Genomic DNA, 19,810 nt, shown 5'->3' with positions numbered 1-19,810 from the left:
ACAGCAGTAGGGAAGGGGCAAGTGATTGGCGGCTGGGTTGAGTTAATTATTTAATCTTTTGGAGAAATGGGGCACAGGCTGCAGGGGATTTTATATCAGTATTTAATGAGTAGTTGGGAGTTTAACCCAGTCAGTCGAGATCCGGCCAACTGCCCCGTTAGCAGCCAGACAGCACCGCTCCTCCATGTTCTGTTCTGTTCTGTTCTATTCAGTCCTTACAGCACCGTCTAGCTGGGCAACAGCCACACAACTCGCATTTGTCCCTGGGATTCTCTCCTGTTCCCTTCTCTCCCCAATGGCAGGGATTTTAAATCTGTTTATCCATTGGTGGATGTGGTGCCTGCCATGCTCTGTGTGCAGTGCCTGGAAGTAGCTCTAAGCAGGGCCGGTTTAACTTTTTGTGGCCCCGGCGCCAAACATATTGGTGGTCCCCCCTGGGGAATGAAAGGGCCAGGGGCAAGAGCACAGCGGGCAAGGTGGATTTGATTTATATCACAATTTAAATCACTGGTCAGGAAGGCTCGATTTAATCATGGTTTTCTACATAAAAGTGCATTCTTGTTGATTGTTATAACCTTAATACATATTTTTCACAACTCAGAGATAGATGTAGGTTTCATTTTTAGAAGGTACACACTATACATTTTTAAACCGTGATCTATTGTGAAAACTTTTCAGATGAGTTTTACAGCAAATCAGAAAATGAATGATTGTTTGGTTATTTCATTTACTAAAGATAATTGAAGCAGATATTTATGAAGTCACTGGGAGGTGAACTATCTCCAGTTCAACAAGTTAATCATTAATATTTGGAGGATTTTCTTGCCAGGCTGTATTAGGAGGAGAACATCACCAGACAGACATTTAAATTGTTTTATTTAACTAAAACAACAACATTAAGTATTCTGGATTTTTTTCTTCAACAGCAAACATAATATTTTAACAAAAAAGTATATGTCCCTCGCTTCTCACATTTATCTCCGGACTTCTTCTCCTTGTCCAGATCTATTCTGCCCCCAACAATCTTCTATTCATTGAACTTTTTGAAACTTTTCACTTTTAAAGAGAGGTAAGGGATTGACTCTGTGTACACAAATTTGCAGAGGGACAATAGAGTTGAGGTCTGTTATTTCTCACCTCTATATATTATTTATTTATTTTAAAACATTTTTGCTGTTATCAAGCATGTTATCTCTGGAGACACAAATCCACAGTTTGAGAACTGAAAAACTAAGCATCTCTGATGGTATCTTCTAGACTGAGCACTGAGCCCCACTGGGTAGACAGAAAGATTTAACCTAAATAATCTATACAGAAGACTGTGGAACCCCATAAGATTGGGTCCCTACTCCATGAACTACTGGAACTCATTTACAAAACTTTTCTTAAACATGACATGAATATATTGTCTCATACTATAGAATTAGAATTTATAATCCCTGTTCCATGATGAGATATAATACATCTTAATTAAAACTATCTTTAGATAGGTTTTTTTCCTCAAAAATCTGATTTAAATAAAAAAAAAGGAAAGTGAATGTCTGTGAGGCTCTCATGACCCCCATAGTGTGTGTGGCTGGTAAGCCATTTGCACCGTCTGCTGAATCAGCCATGTCACTAGAAGTGTACAGTGAAGCCCTTTTAACACCACAAAGCCAACCTGCTTCCAGCCTCCCTTGCCTGACCTCAGCACGACACTCACCCAGCTCAGGCTCCCCCGCTCCCTCCCCAGAGACAGCACTGAGGGGGGGAGCTGCTGGGTACAGAGCAGGGCAAGGAGGGGTCAGGTGTGTGGCTGTACAGGAAGGTGCCCAGGCGAAGGACGTGGAGTTGGGGAGGAGACATGTGGTCGGGTGAACATGTGGTGAGAACATGTGGTGCCCCTGGGAGACAAACTGCTTGGGGGCACCTTCCCATGAGTTGGTGCCGTTTACCCTCGCTCACACAGCCCTGGGCCTGGGCTCTCACTCCACTGCCCCTGGCTCAGCTACCAAATTCCTTTCCCCAGCTCTCCCCACTACCCATCCCTCCATCACGTGGGGACCAGCTCCACCACACAACTGAGTCTGCAGCACAGGGTGGCCCCTACAGCAGGGCCCCGGCACTCACTGCTGCCCCCTGTGGCCGTTTCACTCCCTGCCATGGGCAGAGACTCCCCCAAAGGCTGGAAATGCAGAGATGTTCCCATCTCAGAGTCAGATAACACAGTTAATGGCCCTGAGGGGACCTAGGAATCCTCCAGACTGACTCCCCCTGCTACTTCCTCCCCACTGCATAGATACAGCCCCGCCGGCAGATAACGCTGAGTGGGAGCCTATCGGGGCAGATAAAGGTCTCTCTCATGCTGGTCACTGTGTGTAACAGTGATGTAAATTCTTTTATCAGGCTCTGGTCAGCATCCCAGTCATCGCCTCTCAGGGGCATCAACTTAGCAACGTCCACAGCCAGATCTCTATGGCAGTGACTGGCTACAAGAGCTTCCTGAACCAACGATCCTTCCCCGATGGCAATGCTATCCAGGTCTCAGAATGGCTCCCAGAGGCTGCTCACGGGGTGCCGTAGGGCTCCTGGGGTAATGTTCAACAATAGTGATACATTCAAACTCAGGAGCAAATAGGCAAAATTTGGCCCCATCCCAACTTTTAAACAGGGGTTGGGTCATCCGGTGAACTAGACACCAGAGCAGGGGAGGGCACACACGTAAACAGGCCAGTAACAGTTGCCTGAAAAGCAGTGTGGAATAGCGATTGGAGGACTGTCAAAGTGATGAGCAGCAGGATTGTGTGCACACAGACAACAGATGGATAGAACTATTTGAAGCATAGGTAGCCCACTTTGCAAGAGGACTCCAGAGTTCACAATAACCACAGAACTAGTGTGCTGTGAAGGGTTGCAGTGTGTGTGCGCATACATTTTAAAATCAGATTAATTCAAATTAATCCAGTTTAACCCCGCTGTGTAGACATATAGGGTGGTCAATGACCATCCCTAAAATACTGGACATTCCAGAACTTCAGGAACAGGATGAACCTGCCCTCACTGGTGTGACCCTGGCCCCGCCGCCATGACTTTGCAGGCACTGTGCATATGAAGTCAAGCTGTACAGAGGAAGCCATTTTGCAGAGTGTGCCACCCTGCTCCCACCAGTGTGTCCGAGGTCATGCTGGCAGAAGCAGCGTGGCAAGCTCTGCAAAATGGTGTCCTCCACAATGATACCAGACAAAACCATGTATGGTACTAGACAGGGACAAACCTTTCCAAAACCAGCACTGTCCAACTTAAACTGGACAAATGGCCTGCGTAGAGACAAGCCTTAAATAAGTTTTTTAATCCATTTAGTTAAACCTGTGCAAAAGGCTGTGTGGACACTCTTATTTCGGTTTGAACAAGGCTTATTTCAGCTCATCTCAAGTCAATTAGGAATCAGGTCATTGTAAACCTCCATAAGATGCATTTAAAAGGAAATAAGAGGAGCATCCACACAGGGGTTTGCTCTGGTTTAACTAAATTGGTTTAAACAACAATTTCAGGCCATGTCTACACTGGCAAGTTAAAACGCTCTAACTTGCTGGCTCAGGGGTGTGAAAAATCAACCCCCCGAGTACAGCAAGTTTAAGTGCTTTAAGGCACTAGTGTGGACAGGCTCCGAGCGACTCCCCTCGTGGAGGTGGACTACCAGGAGCACAGGGAGCGCTCTCTCCCAGCGCGCGTGCACGACCACACTTGCACAACAAAGCGCTTATCGTGGTCCAGAGTGGTTTATTTTGGTGTAGCTTAAGCCAGTGAGGCCATGTCTACATGTGCAGATGTAAAGTGCAGGGAGTTAAACCACCCATCAGAGAGCGCTCCAGGGAAAGCGCTGCTGTGTGTTCACACTGTCCGCTGCCAGCGCAATTGCGTGGCCACACTTGCGGCACTTGCTGTGGCATTCGGAGAGGTGGACTCTGGGCAGCTATCCCACAGAGCACCTCTTCTCCTTCTGCCACTAAGGGCTTGTGGGAAGGCAGAAGGGGGGATCACGGGGCATCCTGGGTCCTGTCCCAATGCCCCGTCATTCATCTCTTCACATCCCAGCAGCCCCATTGCTTCCATCTCCGTTTGGCAGCATCTTTCAGTGGTTTCTGTATTGTGTGCTCTGTCTGCCTCTTCGGTCTGTTGGAATGGAGCCTGACCTGGTGAAGAATGTGCTGATGGGTCTCACTAACACCTCACAAATGGCAGTCCAGTTACTCCTTAAACTACAAAGTGACGATGAGGAGTCCGACGATGATATCGCCACGCATACTAGCTACGAGACGAGACTGGCACAATGGCATGGGAATGTTACCCTTAATGGGACAATGAACACAGCAGCGTTGCCAAGGAACCTATGGAACCGGATTGCTCAGTATCTGCATGAGATCTTTAATGAGATCTGTGAGGCTGATTACCAAGATGTGAGAGAGTGCATCAATGCCCTGTTCTACTTCTAGGCACCGCAGAGACCCAAGCCTGCTTTCTGCAACTCTCCTTGCCCCCCAACCCTCCTCTCTCCAACAACTCGCTTCCCAAAATCAAAGGCGCTTACCAGGGTGCCTCCTCTGATCTTTGCGATTCCCCAAGTTCCAGCTGCTGCGACTGGCTAGCTTCCTCTGGGCTTGAAAACAGCTCCTGGCTGCATACATCTATGGATGCTGATCCTCTGTCTCTGAGCTCCACTCCTCCTCAGCACCCTCGCTCCCGATTTCCTCCTCCTGGCTCATTGCACTCTGGGCTGGCATGGCCTGTGAAGTGTCCATGGTGCTCCTTGAAGTGGAGGTGGGGTCGCCCCCAAGTATTGCATCCAGCTCTTTGTAGAACCGGCAGGTCATGGGGGCAGCACTGGAGCGGTGGTTTGCCTCCCGCGCCTTGTGGTACGCATTCCGCATCTCCTTCACTTTCACACTGCACTGCACTGAGTCCTGGTCATGGCCCCTTTCGGTCATGGCCCTTGATGTATCGTAATCCTACGGCTGGAGTGCAGCTGGGACTGCACAGCCTCCTCTCCCCAAATGCTGAGAGGTCTAGCACCTCGGCATTGCTCCATGCTGTGATACCAGTCAGCTCTGTGTTCTTGGGGAGTATCCTGCCTGTCTGACCCACGAAGGACACCCACCCCTCCACTCCAGCCTCTGCTTGAACCAACACCGATCAGAGAAAAGACTTGCAGAGAGCAGTGAAGGGTGGTGAGAGACACCTAGACCCCTCCTGACAATGGTGACAAGATTAAGGCAACTCTCATAGCCTCATCTGCATCAGAGATGGGACAGGGAGGCATCTCCATTAGCACATAGAATGGAGAACAGAAATTCCAAGGCAGGAACCGCACTGAACTCTGGGAGCAGAAAAGCAGGGAAGCATGGCATCATGGGGGATCTCTGCTCCAAATGTTAATGAACCTACGCCTGCACACACCCAGCTCAGCAGTTATCAGACCAATTCTAGTAATAAATCCTTGACTGATGTCCAGAATACTGAAGGAGACTAATTGCATTGTGAGTTCCCTGGAAGGAACACCACCCATAGCCAAGAGTGATCAGCTCCTATTGTTTCCCCCAGGGGTCTCAAACACGTGGCCCGCGGAGCTATTTGCTGCGGCCGCCAAGCTCCTCTCCCCCGCCGCCCTCCCAGTGCACCATGTCCCCACTCCTCTACCTACCTCCACGCGCTTCCTGCCGCCAAACAGCTGTTTGGCGGCGCTTAGCCCTTTCCAGGAGGGAGGGGGGAGGAGCGGGGAGTCACGTGCTCTGGGAAGGAGGTGGAGAAGAGGCGGGGCAGGGCAGGGATTTGGGGAAGGGTTTGTAATAGGGGCAGGGAGGGGGCGGAGTTGGGGTGGTGACTTTGGGGAAGGGGTTGGAATGGGGGCATGGAAGGGGTGGGAAGAGACGGGGCAGGGGCAGGGCCTCATGGAAGGGGTGGAGTCGGGGCAGGGGCAGCGGGGGCAAGGTGTCAGTGATGCGGCCCTCGGGCCAATGTACTAGTCTTCATGTGGCCCTCCTGGTAATTTGAGTTTGAGACCCCTGGTCTAGCCTAAAGAAAACCCTTGGTCATCAGTTTACCGATAAACAAATCTAGTGTTCTCCCTTGAACCATTGTTGTTTCTCTACAAAAACTCCTACCTATGTTCAAGTAAGTGTTCTGATGCATGGATCCAAACTCTGTTTGTTTAGGCTCTCCTTGTGTAGTTATCACTATTATTCAATAAATAACTTTTATGGTTAAGTTGGTTGCTTCCCTCTCTCTCTCTCTCTCTCTCTCTCTCTCTGAACTTTACTCTTTTGTGTTTTTAGCTTCCTCATTTACTCTGCAGCAACGCTTCTCTTATCTAAGCTAAAGATCCCTGTAGTGCCCAAAAATCCTGTGGGGTTTGCTCATCAAGTGGGTTACGACCAGAACAATTGTAACGTGAAAGTGGGGATAGGGACGTGCTGAACCTGGGACATACGAGGGTGGCAACTGGGAAGTGCTGCTCGATCCAGACAATTGAGTCCAGGGGCATAGGAGGGTGGCCGCCTGGAAGTGCTGTTTGACCCCGCCTGCTCAGGCTTACTCTATTCCTGTGCGGTACCTGTGGCATATAAGGGGTCGGCTTGAAAGTGCTGATTGACCCGGTCCACTCAGACTTGCTCTGTTAATGTGTGTGTGTGTTCATCTGGTTCTGGGGCTGGAGGAACCCAGCCCTGGGGAACCTAGGTCCTGCAGGATAGCTCCATTGGGAGGGGACTTGCAGAAGGGAGAAGTAGAGCTCCATATGAAAACACAAGCAGTACATCGATAGAATTACAGAACGCTGCCCCCTTGCCCCCCGAAAAGTAACCCTAATAAATGAGCATACTCCAAAGTAACGGGCACATCTGGTAACAGCTGGGGATCGCCTGGCACGTGGAGGCATGGTCACCTGGAAAGATGCGCAGAGAGCACTCCACGCCTTGCTGAATAAATAGGAAGGAGACTTTCCAAATTCCCAGAGAATTTGAAGGGCAGGTCTGACAGTTGATCACCTGAGGCCAGGACAGTAGAGTTCAAACCGATGACCAGAGTGGCTAGAACAGGCATTGTGGGACACGTCCTGGAGGCCGATGAGAGTGCAGCAACAGAGCAGGGCGTCCACACTGGCACCGCGGCGCTTTGGCCCGGGCGCAGAAAGCTCCACGCCTCTCGCCGAGGCGGATTACCAGGAGTGCTCCAGCTGTGGTGTCGGGGCGCTCTAAGTGCCTTGCCAGTGTGGACACCTCCAGTTTAGAGTGCCCAGGGCTGATTTAATGCGCTCCAACTTGACAGCACGTGAGGTGGAAAGAGAACATGTGAAAATTATATATCAGCATGGCTGTCCAGAGCAGATACTGGCAGATCTGGGTTCTGAATATAATAACGAGGTAACAGTTTACATTTGGTGTTATTCTCACTACATGGTCACCTACACAATCATGGCCTTGTGACGGGGCTGTTAGCAGCTACAAGCTGAGCCCTTTGAAAGCCAGCACCCTGGTCACTGAGCGCACCCAGGGCACCGGGTGCAGTTAGAGGAGGAGGGACGGAGTAGTTTGGATTAGGAAGGACAGAGGGGATCACTGGCACCTGTAGGGGGCCTGATGAGGTCACTAGTTCAGTGCTGAGAAGAAAGCAGCAGTATAAAAGGCTGAACCAGGGAGCAGGAAGGGGGGGCCACATAACTGCTGCTAGGTTGTGATGCACCATAAAGGGTAATAGAGACACTTGGTGGAGGTTCCCTGGCAGACTGCCTGCTGCTTAATTCACACAGAGGTCTGCAAGCCAGCCAGGGTTGCAGGAACTGATGGGGGAGCCCATTCATAGTTAGAAATTTAAAAATGAACATTGCTAGCAATCTCTTAATGACACCTCATGCTGTAAATTGTTAGTGACAACACACTTGTATGTCTTGTCAGATATGTTAATATAAATGGGGGGTTAGTCCATCATTGTGACACAGCGAAGCTCACCAAGACATGTCTGGGCAGGTGACATACAGGCACATGGATTGAGGGTACAAAATGAGGGATGTTGGCATCATGGCTTGGCCTTTCTCTTCCCCCACGTATGCTGGAAGGGGCGGGGCCTCAGGCAGAAGTGGCGGGGCTGGGGGCTAGCCTCCCCCAGCCAGCCTTTCAGCACCGTCCAGCGCGCAGCACCTGGGGCTCCTGCTATGAGTTAAAGGGCCCAGGGCTCCAGCCACTGCCGCTACTGCTGTGGCGGCGGCAGGGGCTGGGAGCCCCAGGCCCTTTTAAATCACTGGGCCCTGGGGCAGCTGCCCTCTTTGCCCCCCCCATCAGCTGCCCTGCCAGGCAGGCCCTGAACTCTTTGATAATGATTTCTTTTCGTATTTAAGTCAATAATGTTTTTCATTCTTGAAGTTCAGGATTTTGCCCACTAATAGTTTTATAAAAGTTGAATTCAACACTACAAGAAATTCACCATGAACGATTTTATGCACTTGTTCTACATGGTGGCCTACGCCCTTCACCCAGGGGTCCCCAAACTTTTCCCCCGAGGTCTGCCTGTGCAGCTGCAATAGGCACAGTGGCCCAGTATTCACAATTCTGGAGGAAAAATAATCCTAACTGTTACATCGGTATAAACTATAACACTGTGACTAAACAACGTGCAGGTTTCCTTTTGCTTTATAACACACTGAGGCAATGGGTTCTCATCTGACCCCCATAAAGAAGACTCCAAACTTCAACTATGTCTCATCTTACATTTTTACACTTACTTTATGTTATTGGCTGGCTCATTTCGTTTTGCTGTAGCTGGTCCATGATTTTGATGATCTTCTCCACCCATGCACCCTTCTCAAAACCTTTTCCAAAAAAAAAAAGTGACCCCCCCGATTAGACTGAAATACTGCTGGCTGTTTTTTACAGTTGTAAATGGCAGACTTGTGTGTACGTTGCTAGGTCACTTTGCAGTAATATGCACCGCTGTACTCATGAGAATTAAACCGGCCATATTGCAGCTTCTTTAAAAAAAAATAAGAAAGAAAGAAAGAAAGAAAGAAAGAAAGAAAGAAAGAGTTTATTCTATGTTCTGTCCAACATATACAGCTCAAAACACGACATTTATGTAGCGTTTACTTAGCTTATATGAGTCACACGGTATTAAACATTTATTAAGAGCTTGACTGGAGCATGCAGTTACACCAGTGGACCACCAAGGAGTGGGGGGCCGTGGCCCATATTTTGGGAACCCCTGCCTTCACCCTTCTCAACTTGAGAACATACTCTTCTCAGACATGCAACCCAATCTCCAGCTATCCACTGGCATAGCCTTAGTGCCTGCACTATAGTTAGACACCTATAGCTGGCCTGTACCACCTGACTGGACCTGGGGGCTGTTTAAGCGTCCTGTAGATTTCCAAGCTCCCTGCAGCCTGAGCTCTGGGACTCTCCCACCTCACAGCCCCCCAGGTCTCAGTTGGCGTCCAGAAGTCTACACTGCAATTAAACAGCCCTGGAGCTAGAGCCAACCACAGGGCATGGGCCAGCAACAGATGTCTAACTGCTGTGTAGACACACCCTTAGAGATCTAAGGAAAAATGGCTCCTGATAGCATGTCTGGGGTTTTTTATGGTTCTTCTTAAGCCAGTGAGAGGTCAGTCATTCTTTCTGGTTCTCTATCAGTTCAACTGGTTGATTGCTAGTGCCCTAGAAAAGTTTTTGAATTGCAAGGGGGAAAAAAAAATTTATGACACTAATGGGGCAGTAAATATGTGCCAATAAAATGTTGTGACACTTCTGTAGCGCTACCGTTGTGTGTTAATCAGACGTTGTTTAAACTTAGAGCAAACAATTGCAGTTAATAGGTAACCACCAATTCCAGACCTTTGCAATATAGGCTTAAGGGTGTAAATAAAATGAGTTTATCACTGCCTTTCAGAAATAGGGCCTAACTGTACTCCATTGTAAGAAAAAGTAAAGCTATGTTTAAAACTCTGTTTTTATTTAAAAATATTATATTGTAGCATAAAACCTATGAAAAGAGTTCCCTACAAACACAAACCAACAGCAACTGTTTGAAATGGTCCCATCCGTTCAATATTTGGAAATGCTGAAGAGTAATAAGCTAAGGCGGGCATTTACAGAGCAAAGTCTCCAAACCAGGCTGTCGGCTCACTCAGGAGGAGGGGGAATATCCTGGCACTGAAGAGGCCCAACCATTTATGATTAAGCAGGTCTCACCAGGGTAAAGATTTGCCACGTTATTTTGTAATTTTCATTGTTACCGGAGGGCAATAAGCAACTCTCTCCAGCCTTGGCACAGATGTGTTTTGTCTTGTTGGCTCAAAAAGAAGAACATTGGTCCATTTCAGTGACACGGGCAGTTGCTCTATTTGCCGGGTCAGTGACTAAACCAGGAAAGGAACTGCGTGAAATTAATTTTCTTTATGCACTAAATGGATCCACATATTCATTTCTGTAGGTGTATTTTTATTGTCTCATGGGCTGTTTCTATGTGTAATTTGCATTTGGGAGCAGGGTTGGATCTCTATCCATGTTATCTTTTGTACTGCTGTTGCAAAGTGTGCATATTTCATGAGCAGCATGGTAAATTACGAAGATACGGCACTAATGAATTTGATCTGGCAAACACCTGGGAGATTCCCGGTTCTCTGCAGTCCCACAGAAGAGTGCCTGAAGCAACTTTCCCCTCCCAGGAGTTCTTTGGGCACAGTCCTGTTTCATTAAGAAATCCCCCAGAATGGGAGCCATGAAACAGGAATATCAGGATCCTGGTAGTTCAGGGCCCAGGGCAGCCAGCTGGGTCCAGGCTCCCAGGTGGGTGTCCCCAGAGCTGTGCAGAGACTAGAGTGACTCTCCCCTCCCTGCTCCGCTCTGTGGGCTGCCTTTGCCTGAGAATCACACTGGCCTTTGTTGATGTTTTATCACATGGAAAACTCCTGGGTCCTTGGCTCCGACTCCCGGCCTCTTGTCAGTCTCCCTCAGCCAGTCGTGCTGCCCATGTTTGCCCTTCCATACGGTCTCTGCATGGCAAATTATTCTAACCCCCACCTACCCAGCTTTGCCATCTTACACACACAGGATGTTCTGGCCCTGCAGCTGCTCTGTGTCCATGGGAAATGTCACAATTCTGCCCTGGAGTCACACAGCAGCTGGGACAGATGCTGGAGACACTGCTGGAGAGACAGAGATGGGCTGCTCCCCATCTGGAAATGTCCATCTACCCATCAACTCCAGCTGTGTGTGTCCTCTGAGGCTGCCACCCGGCCAGGGCTCCTGGATTCTATTTCTGAGGCTGTTTCTCTCCTGCCCCAATTCAACCCCTTGTGGAGGGGAAGGGAAGACCCAAAGATCAAGCCAGAGGCCATCAGAGCTGCAAGAGCAAAGACACGGATGTACCTGCATTCCCGCTTCTAAAGCTGGATGGGCCAAGACATCAGTGAAAGGGCTGAACATGAGGGAATGAGTGATTCCTGCAGAGGGAGACAAATTGCCCAGTCTGGGACACTTGGCCTCTCCCCCTCCCAGAGCTCAAGAACCAATGAAATTCCCAGGCTGCTCAGGAAAATGAGATTTGCCAGAAGTTTTATTTGCATCTTAATTTGGGGGAGGGAACAAATAACTGAACAATACTGAGAAAATCATTCAATGAGCAATAAAGACTCCACAGACACCTGACTTCCCAGAAATTTCAGACCTCTCCCTGCCACCCCATGCAGAAATGGGGAGAAAATGCCTCCCAGGGCGGCAATTTCAGGAATAATCCCAGTATGCAATAATGTGAATGGAGCCCCGGGCTGAAAACAGGGACAAGGAACTTCAGCTAAATCCTTCAGCCTGCCCCTGACAGAGATAGCTGGGAAGGGATGGGAAAGGGTTAGAGAATACTGCAATACAGTAATAATAATAATGTCACTCGCCTGGTGCCTCCATCTTATTGAGACACACAGCACACACGTCACTAGTGGTGCCACTTGATTCTCTAGGGAATTGGGCAACTGTTCATTATCCCCATGATTCTTCCCATCTCTACAGATGCAGAGAGGAGGAGGGGAAGTGGCCGGCACTAGTCTGTATGGCGTTTCATGTGGCATGTTAGAGAGGTCCTGGTCTTGTATCTTTCCCCACAGATGGAACATTGATAGGGGCACTCTCCCGTGTGCCTTCTCCGATGGACTTTGAAGCCAGATTTACTTTTGAAGCTCTCCCCACAGTCGGGGCAGATATAGGGTCTCTCTCCTGTGTGGATTCTCCGATGGTCAGTAAGGTGATGGCTGTGACTGAAGCTTTTCCCACAGTCGAGGCAGTTATAGGGTTTCTCTCCCATGTGGACTCTCTGGTGTACAATAAGGTCAGAGGTGGAAGTGAACCTTTTTCCACACTCGGGGCATCCGTAGTGTCTCTCGCCCGTGTGAGTCCTCCGATGTCTAGTCACATGCCCTCTCTGAGTGAAGGTTTGTCCACAGTCAGGGCATTTATGCCATTTCTCTCCCGTATGGATCGTCTGATGCATAATAAGGCCTGACCTCTGACTGAAACATTTCCTGCAGTCAGGGCACTTATGGGGTATCTCTCCTGTGTGGGTTCGCTGATGTCTAATAAGGATTGATTGGTCATTGAATTGTTTTCCACACTCAGGGCAGTAATAGGGGGGTCTCTCCTGTGTGAGATCTCTGATGTCTAATAAGGTGTTCTTTACAACTGAAGCGTTTCCTGCACTCAGCACATTCAAACCGCTTCTCCTTAGTGCAGGTTCTCGGCTGGATCGTGGCCTCATTGGGATCCTCTGAACCTCCCCCTCGGTGAGTGGATTCACCCAGCATCTTCCCTGGGGGGTTTCCCTGCTGCTTCTCTGGCCTGCACTGAGTTTCTGGGGCTTGTCCCTGCCCAGGACTCTGGGGATCATCCACTTCACACCTTCCCAGCAACGTCCCCTTTGGTTCCATTCTCTCAGGACCTGCTGGACAAGGATTCTCTTCACTCACCATCTCATCACCTGCTGGGACAGAGAGAATCCGGACAGGAGTCAGTCCCTGTGTGGGGGGAATGGAAAGGTCAGAAAATGGAACAGAGAAGTGGGGACACAAACCAAAACAATGGCTGGGAAGAATGATATCCATTTAACCAATTTCTCACCTCTGGGGATGTTTCTCAGGACCTCTCTAGCCTGGGACCCCTGGACATTGGGGACCCATGGCTCTTCCCCTCGGTCCAGCTGGGAGATCATGCTGGGCTTGGGAATTGGAAAACCTGCTCCGGGAAAAGAAATGAAGTGAGCTGAGTTTTACCGTTGTTCTCAGACAGCTGTTTCCAGGTGTGCTGGGTGAGTGGGTGCCCTTGTTTAAACCAAAGGGATAGGAAGTGTTCCTGGAGAGCCTTTGGGGAGGGCAGAAGGGGATTCTGGGATCTCCACTCACTGGGGGATTTTATGACTCTGGTACAGCATCACTGTGCAAACTCTTTACACCTTCCTAACCCTACTGAGCCTGGGACTATGGGACTGATTCCCCTGAAATCTAAGGGATCAGGGAAGAACCCTGGGGAGAAGCCGACCTGGGCACGTCAAAGATGCCCAGTTTCTAACACCAAGAGAACAGGAATCCTTACCCAGCGAGATCACGTTCTCATAGTTCTCCTGCATGACGTCCCTGTAGAGAGCTCTGTGACCCGGGTTCAGCAGGGCCCATTCCCCCTGGGTGAAATACACAGCTACCTCCTCAAAGGTCACCGGCATCTGTATCAGCAACAAGAGTCCCCCACTTACAACCTGCTGTCCCAGCCACAGCTCTCCCCCCCCCAGCTCAGTCGCAGAAAGAGCTGGGAACATCCCCCTCGGCCACAGAGAGAAGGAACAGTCCTGGGGGCTGGGAGGAGGGGGGAAATTTCGGAAAGATTAAATGAAAAGCACGCTGTTACTACGCTGAAACTGAGATGCCCAGAGCTGCCAACTCTGGTGATTTTATCCTGGATCTCACAATGCTTATCTGGGATTTGAAAAATTTCTCATGATCGCACCATTCCTGGCTATGAAATCACACATTTTCCCCTATTTGAAATGGCCACCTTCTCCCATTGTGAGGGAGGGCCTGATGCCAAAATGCCCTTACTCAAGATGGCCACTATTTCCCTACCCTTTGGCATGTGGAAGAGAGGCTGTCCTGAGTGAAGGTGGCCACCAGCTCCCATTGTTTTCACAGACCCATAGAATTGTAGGACTAGAGGAGACCTTGCAAGGTCATCAAGTCCAGTCCCCTGCACTCATAGATTCATAGATATTAAGGTCAGAAGGTACCATTATGATCATCTAGTCTGACCTCCTGCACAATGCAGGCCACAGAATCTCACCCACCCACTCCTGCAATAAACTTCTCACCTAAGTCTGAGCTATTGAAGTCCTCAAATCATGGTTTAAAGACTTCAAGGTGCAGAGAATCCTCCAGCAAGTGACCCGTGCCCCATGCTACAGAGGAAGGCGAAAAACCCCCAGGGCCTCTTCCAATCTGCCCTGGAGGAAAATTCCTTCCCAACCCCAAATATGCAGGAGGTCAGACTAGACTATCATAATGGTCCCTTCTGACCTTAAAGTCTATGAGTCTATGAGAACATGTGCTGGGTCATCATCTGAGACTGCTATAACATGAAACATATGGCAGAGTGCCGGTAAAATGGAGCAGGGGACATACAATTCTCCCCCAAGGAGTTCAGTCACAAATTTAATTAATGCATTATTTTTTTAATGAGCATCATCAGCAGGAAGCATGTCCTCTGGAATGGCTATCGAAGCATGAAGGGGCATACATCTGTTTAGCATATCTGGCACGTAAATGTCTTGTAATGTGGTCTACAACAGTGCCTTGTGAATGCCTGTTCTCACTTTCAGGTGACACTGTAAATAAGAAGCAGGTAGCATTATCTCCTGTAAATGTAAACAAAATTGTTTGTTTTAGTGATTGGCTGAACAAGAAGTAGGACTGAATGGACTTGTAGGCTCTAAAGTTGAACATTGTTTTGTTTTTAGGTGCAGTTATGTAACAAAAAAAATCTACATTTGTCAGTTGCACTTTCATGATAAAGTAATTGCACTACAGTAGTTATAGGGGACGAATTGCAAAATACTATTTCTTTTGTTTATCATTTTACAGTGCAAATATTTGTAATAAAAATAATCTAAAGTGAGCACTGTACACTTTGTATTCTGTGTTGTAATTGAAATCAATATATTTGAAAATGTAAAAAAAATCCACATTTTTTTAATCCCAATTAATTTTTTTGAGTTAATCACGTGAGTTAACAGCCATTAATTGACAGCCCTACTAAAAAAAACCCTGCTCTCGTTTGGAAAGGGCTGCTGGGTATCACTGCAAATCCTGGCTGAGGTGCACTGGGCCTTGGAGAGTGGACAGGTCTCTGCCCGGGACCCTGGCTCACTGGGCAGAGCACACAGCATGAAGAAGCAGAGTTGGATCACTCTAGGGCAGCGTTTCTCAAACTGGGGTCCGTGGACCCTGGGGATCTGCAAGGGTACTCCAGGGGGTCTACGGGCCCCACGGATCAACTCCTCCCCGTCCCTCAACTCCTTCACCTCCCTCCCAGCGTCTCCTGAATGCCGGGGAACACTGCCCAGGGCTGAAGCATGTAACTTAGCTTTGCAGGGCCCCCTTTGGTATGGGGGCTCTGGGCAATTGCCCTGCTTGCCATCTCCTAATGCCAGCCCTGCACTTTGGACCCCCCTAAAACCATCCTGTGACCCCCCAGGGCGGGTGCAATCACCAGGCTGAGAGACAGTGATCTGGATGAATTGGTACCACCTGGAAGACCTCTGTGTACACCCAGGGGTATGTGTGCCCCTGGTGGAGAACCACTGCTCCAAGGGACTGTTTAAAAGCTAGGGGGTATAGCACCGATCCTGTGGATCTGTGACAGCAGCTAGGAGGCAGATTGAGGAGGGTGCAGGGGGATAAGAGGGGTGGAGGCAGGAGGGAGGCCTAAGATTGGACAGGAGGATGTTGGGAGGGCAGGAGACAGAGGAAGGAGCTCATAGGGGGATGTCTTTGTGTAGGAAAGATATCAGGAGGGCCAAATCGCACCTGGAGCTGCAGCTAGCAAGAGATGTCAAGAGTAACAAGAAGGGTTTCTTCAGGTATGTTGGCAACAAGAAGAAAGCCAAGGAAAGTGTGGGCCCCTTACTGAATGAGGGAGGCAACCTAGTGACAGAGGATGTGGAAAAAGCTAATGTACTCAATGCTTTTTTTGCCTCTGTTTTCACTAACAAGGTCAGCTCCCAGACTGCTGCGCTGGGCATCACAGAATGGGGAAGAGATGGCCAGCCCTCTGTGGAGATAGAGGTGGTTAGGGACTATTTAGAAAAGCTGGACGTGCACAAGTCCATGGGGCCGGACGAGTTACATCCGAGAGTGCTGAAGGAATTGGCGGCTGTGATTGCAGAGCCCTTGGCCATTATCTTTGAAAACTCGTGGCGAACGGGGGAAGTCCCGGATGACTGGAAAAAGGCTAATGTAGTGCCAATCTTTAAAAAAGGGAAGAAGGAGGATCCTGGGAACTACAGGCCAGTCAGCCTCACCTCAGTCCCTGGAAAAATCATGGAGCAGGTCCTCAAAGAATCAATTCTGAAGCACTTACATGAGAGGAAAGTGATCAGGAACAGTCAGCATGGATTCACCAAGGGAAGGTCATGCCTGACTAATCTAATCGCCTTTTATGATGAGATTACTGGTTCTGTGGATGAAGGGAAAGCAGTGGATGTATTGTTTCTTGACTTTAGCAAAGCTTTTGACACGGTCTCCCACAGTATTCTTGTCAGCAAGTTAAGGAAGTATGGGCTGGATGAATGCACTATAAGGTGGGTAGAAAGCTGGCTAGATTGTCGGGCTCAACGGGTAGTGATCAATGGCTCCATGTCTAGTTGGCAGCCAGTGTCAAGTGGAGTGCCCCAGGGGTCGGTCCTGGGGCCGGTTTTGTTCAATATCTTCATAAATGATCTGGAGGATGGTGTGGATTGCACTCTCAGCAAATTTGCGGATGATACTAAACTGGGAGGAGTGGTAGATACGCTGGAGGGGAGGGATAGGATACAGAAGGACCTAGACAAATTGGAGGATTGGGCCAAAAGAAATCTGATGAGGTTCAATAAGGATAAGTGCAGGGTCCTGCACTTAGGATGGAAGAATCCAATGCACCGCTACAGACTAGGGACCGAATGGCTAGGCAGCAGTTCTGCAGAAAAGGACCTAGGGGTGACAGTGGACGAGAAGCTGAATATGAGTCAACAGTGTGCCCTTGTTGCCAAGAAGGCCAATGGCATTTTGGGATGTATAAGTAGGGGCATAGCGAGCAGATCGAGGGACGTGATCGTTCCCCTCTATTCGACACTGGTGAGGCCTCATCTGGAGTACTGTGTCCAGTTTTGGGCCCCACACTACAAGAAGGATGTGGATAAATTGGAGAGAGTCCAGCGAAGGGCAACAAAAATGATTAGGGGTCTAGAGCACAGGACTTATGAAGAGAGGCTGAGGGAGCTGGGATTGTTTAGTCTGCAGAAGAGAAGAATGAGGGGGGATTTGATAGCTGCTTTCAACTACCTGAAAGGGGGTTCCAAAGAGGATGGCTCTAGACTGTTCTCAATGGTAGCAGATGACAGAACGAGGAGTAATGGTCTCAAGTTGCAATGGGGGAGGTTTAGATTGGATATTAGGAAAAACTTTTTCACTAGGAGGGTGGTGAAACACTGGAATGCGTTACCTAGGGAGGTGGTAGAATCTCCTTCCTTAGAGGTTTTTAAGGTCGGGCTTGACAAAGCCCTGGCTGGGATGATTTAACTGGGAATTGGTCCTGCTTCGAGCAGGGGGTTGGACTAGATGACCTTCTGGGGTCCCTTCCAACCCTGATATTCTATGATTCTATGATTCTAGGGCCGAGGGACCCAGCACATCCCAGCACATCCCTGAGTGTGGATGGAAAGTTCCCTTGGATTTTGCCCTTTTCTCTCTGATAACCCAATATTGACCAAACCCCCACAGATTTCCCCCATTTCCCATTGAATTCCCAAATTAGATGTAAAACACCCTTCACCTCGGCCCCTTCTCTCTCGTTACTGGTGATTGATATAAGATCTCCTCAGACTTTCTGTCTAATTCTCAAATACTGATGTAAAATCCTCTCCGGCTCTGGGCTCCCCAGTCCCTGTCTGCCACCACATCTTGTTCTGAAGGGAAACTGTTGCCCTCAGTCATTACCCGAGTGCAGGGGAGGGGAGCTAACCGCCAAAGGACCAACTTTCCCCTCATGTCTGAGCATCAGATTGTTTCCACCTTTACATCAATCAGACCCCCATCCTTTCCTCAATAATAATTGAATGTTGATATAAAATCTCCTTTGGCTTTGCTCTTTCCCATATAATTATGACTTACTGACAGAAAATTCTCTCAGATTGGGGTTTTCCCCCCTCATGTTTTAAGTGCAGCAACTTCTCCTTTTCTGGAGGGAAGCTGTTGCCCTGAGTCATTCTCCATGTTGGGGGGCTCCAGGGAAAGGGGGTCAAACCCCCAGTGACCAACTTTCCCCTCATGTCTCAGAATCAAATTGTTTCCCCCTCTACACTCATTAGAATTGACCTGTCGGTGGTGACCATCAGAGCCAGGAGCCTTCCCCATTTGGAAACGGGGTCTCCCAGCTGCTAGTGGGACACTTGGCCAGACCTGATCTGGTTTTAGCCCCAGATGCAGCAGGATGAGGGGTCACTCCCTCCTCCCCCAAGGGGGGGTGCTCTGTGTGTGACTGGGTCCCTGCTCCCCACAGTCAGCGCCCAGAGTAGCTGAAAATCTGCACTTAACGATGCCCCCCCATGCCCCAGCCCAGTCACTGACATGGCAGAATGGATGCTGTAGGTAATGCCTGGGCAGGGAGCGGGATGGAGCAGGAAGCTCCTTTGGCGAGTTGGGGGAGACAGCAGTAGGGAAGGGGCAAGTGATTGGCGGCTGGGTTGAGTTAATTATTTAATCTTTTGGAGAAATGGGGCACAGGCTGCAGGGGATTTTATATCAGTATTTAATGAGTAGTTGGGAGTTTAACCCAGTCAGTCGAGATCCGGCCAACTGCCCCGTTAGCAGCCAGACAGCACCGCTCCTCCATGTTCTGTTCTGTTCTGTTCTATTCAGTCCTTACAGCACCGTCTAGCTGGGCAACAGCCACACAACTCGCATTTGTCCCTGGGATTCTCTCCTGTTCCCTTCTCTCCCCAATGGCAGGGATTTTAAATCTGTTTATCCATTGGTGGATGTGGTGCCTGCCATGCTCTGTGTGCAGTGCCTGGAAGTAGCTCTAAGCAGGGCCGGTTTAACTTTTTGTGGCCCCGGCGCCAAACATATTGGTGGTCCCCCCTGGGGAATGAAAGGGCCAGGGGCAAGAGCACAGCGGGCAAGGTGGATTTGATTTATATCACAATTTAAATCACTGGTCAGGAAGGCTCGATTTAATCATGGTTTTCTACATAAAAGTGCATTCTTGTTGATTGTTATAACCTTAATACATATTTTTCACAACTCAGAGATAGATGTAGGTTTCATTTTTAGAAGGTACACACTATACATTTTTAAACCGTGATCTATTGTGAAAACTTTTCAGATGAGTTTTACAGCAAATCAGAAAATGAATGATTGTTTGGTTATTTCATTTACTAAAGATAATTGAAGCAGATATTTATGAAGTCACTGGGAGGTGAACTATCTCCAGTTCAACAAGTTAATCATTAATATTTGGAGGATTTTCTTGCCAGGCTGTATTAGGAGGAGAACATCACC

The 19,810-nt window shown here is 48.9% G+C and overlaps 1 protein-coding gene across 1 annotated transcript; it reads right to left on the bottom strand.

The window, feature by feature from the left end:
- Positions 1-11,854: 11,854 nt before the first annotated feature.
- LOC141995671 (uncharacterized) lies at positions 11,855-13,728 on the bottom strand. The gene is given in 4 exon segments (XM_074966933.1): positions 11,855-12,645; positions 12,647-12,990; positions 13,131-13,244; positions 13,602-13,728. Coding segments are annotated over 4 exon segments (1,170 nt in total). The 3' UTR covers positions 11,855-12,060.
- Positions 13,729-19,810: the final 6,082 nt, after the last annotated feature.

This window comes from Natator depressus, chromosome 11 (genome assembly GCF_965152275.1).
Source record: "Natator depressus isolate rNatDep1 chromosome 11, rNatDep2.hap1, whole genome shotgun sequence".
NCBI classification, from domain to species: domain Eukaryota; kingdom Metazoa; phylum Chordata; order Testudines; family Cheloniidae; genus Natator; species Natator depressus.
The sequence above is the reverse complement of the archived record's forward strand: the minus strand, read 5'-3'. Positions and strand labels throughout refer to the sequence as shown.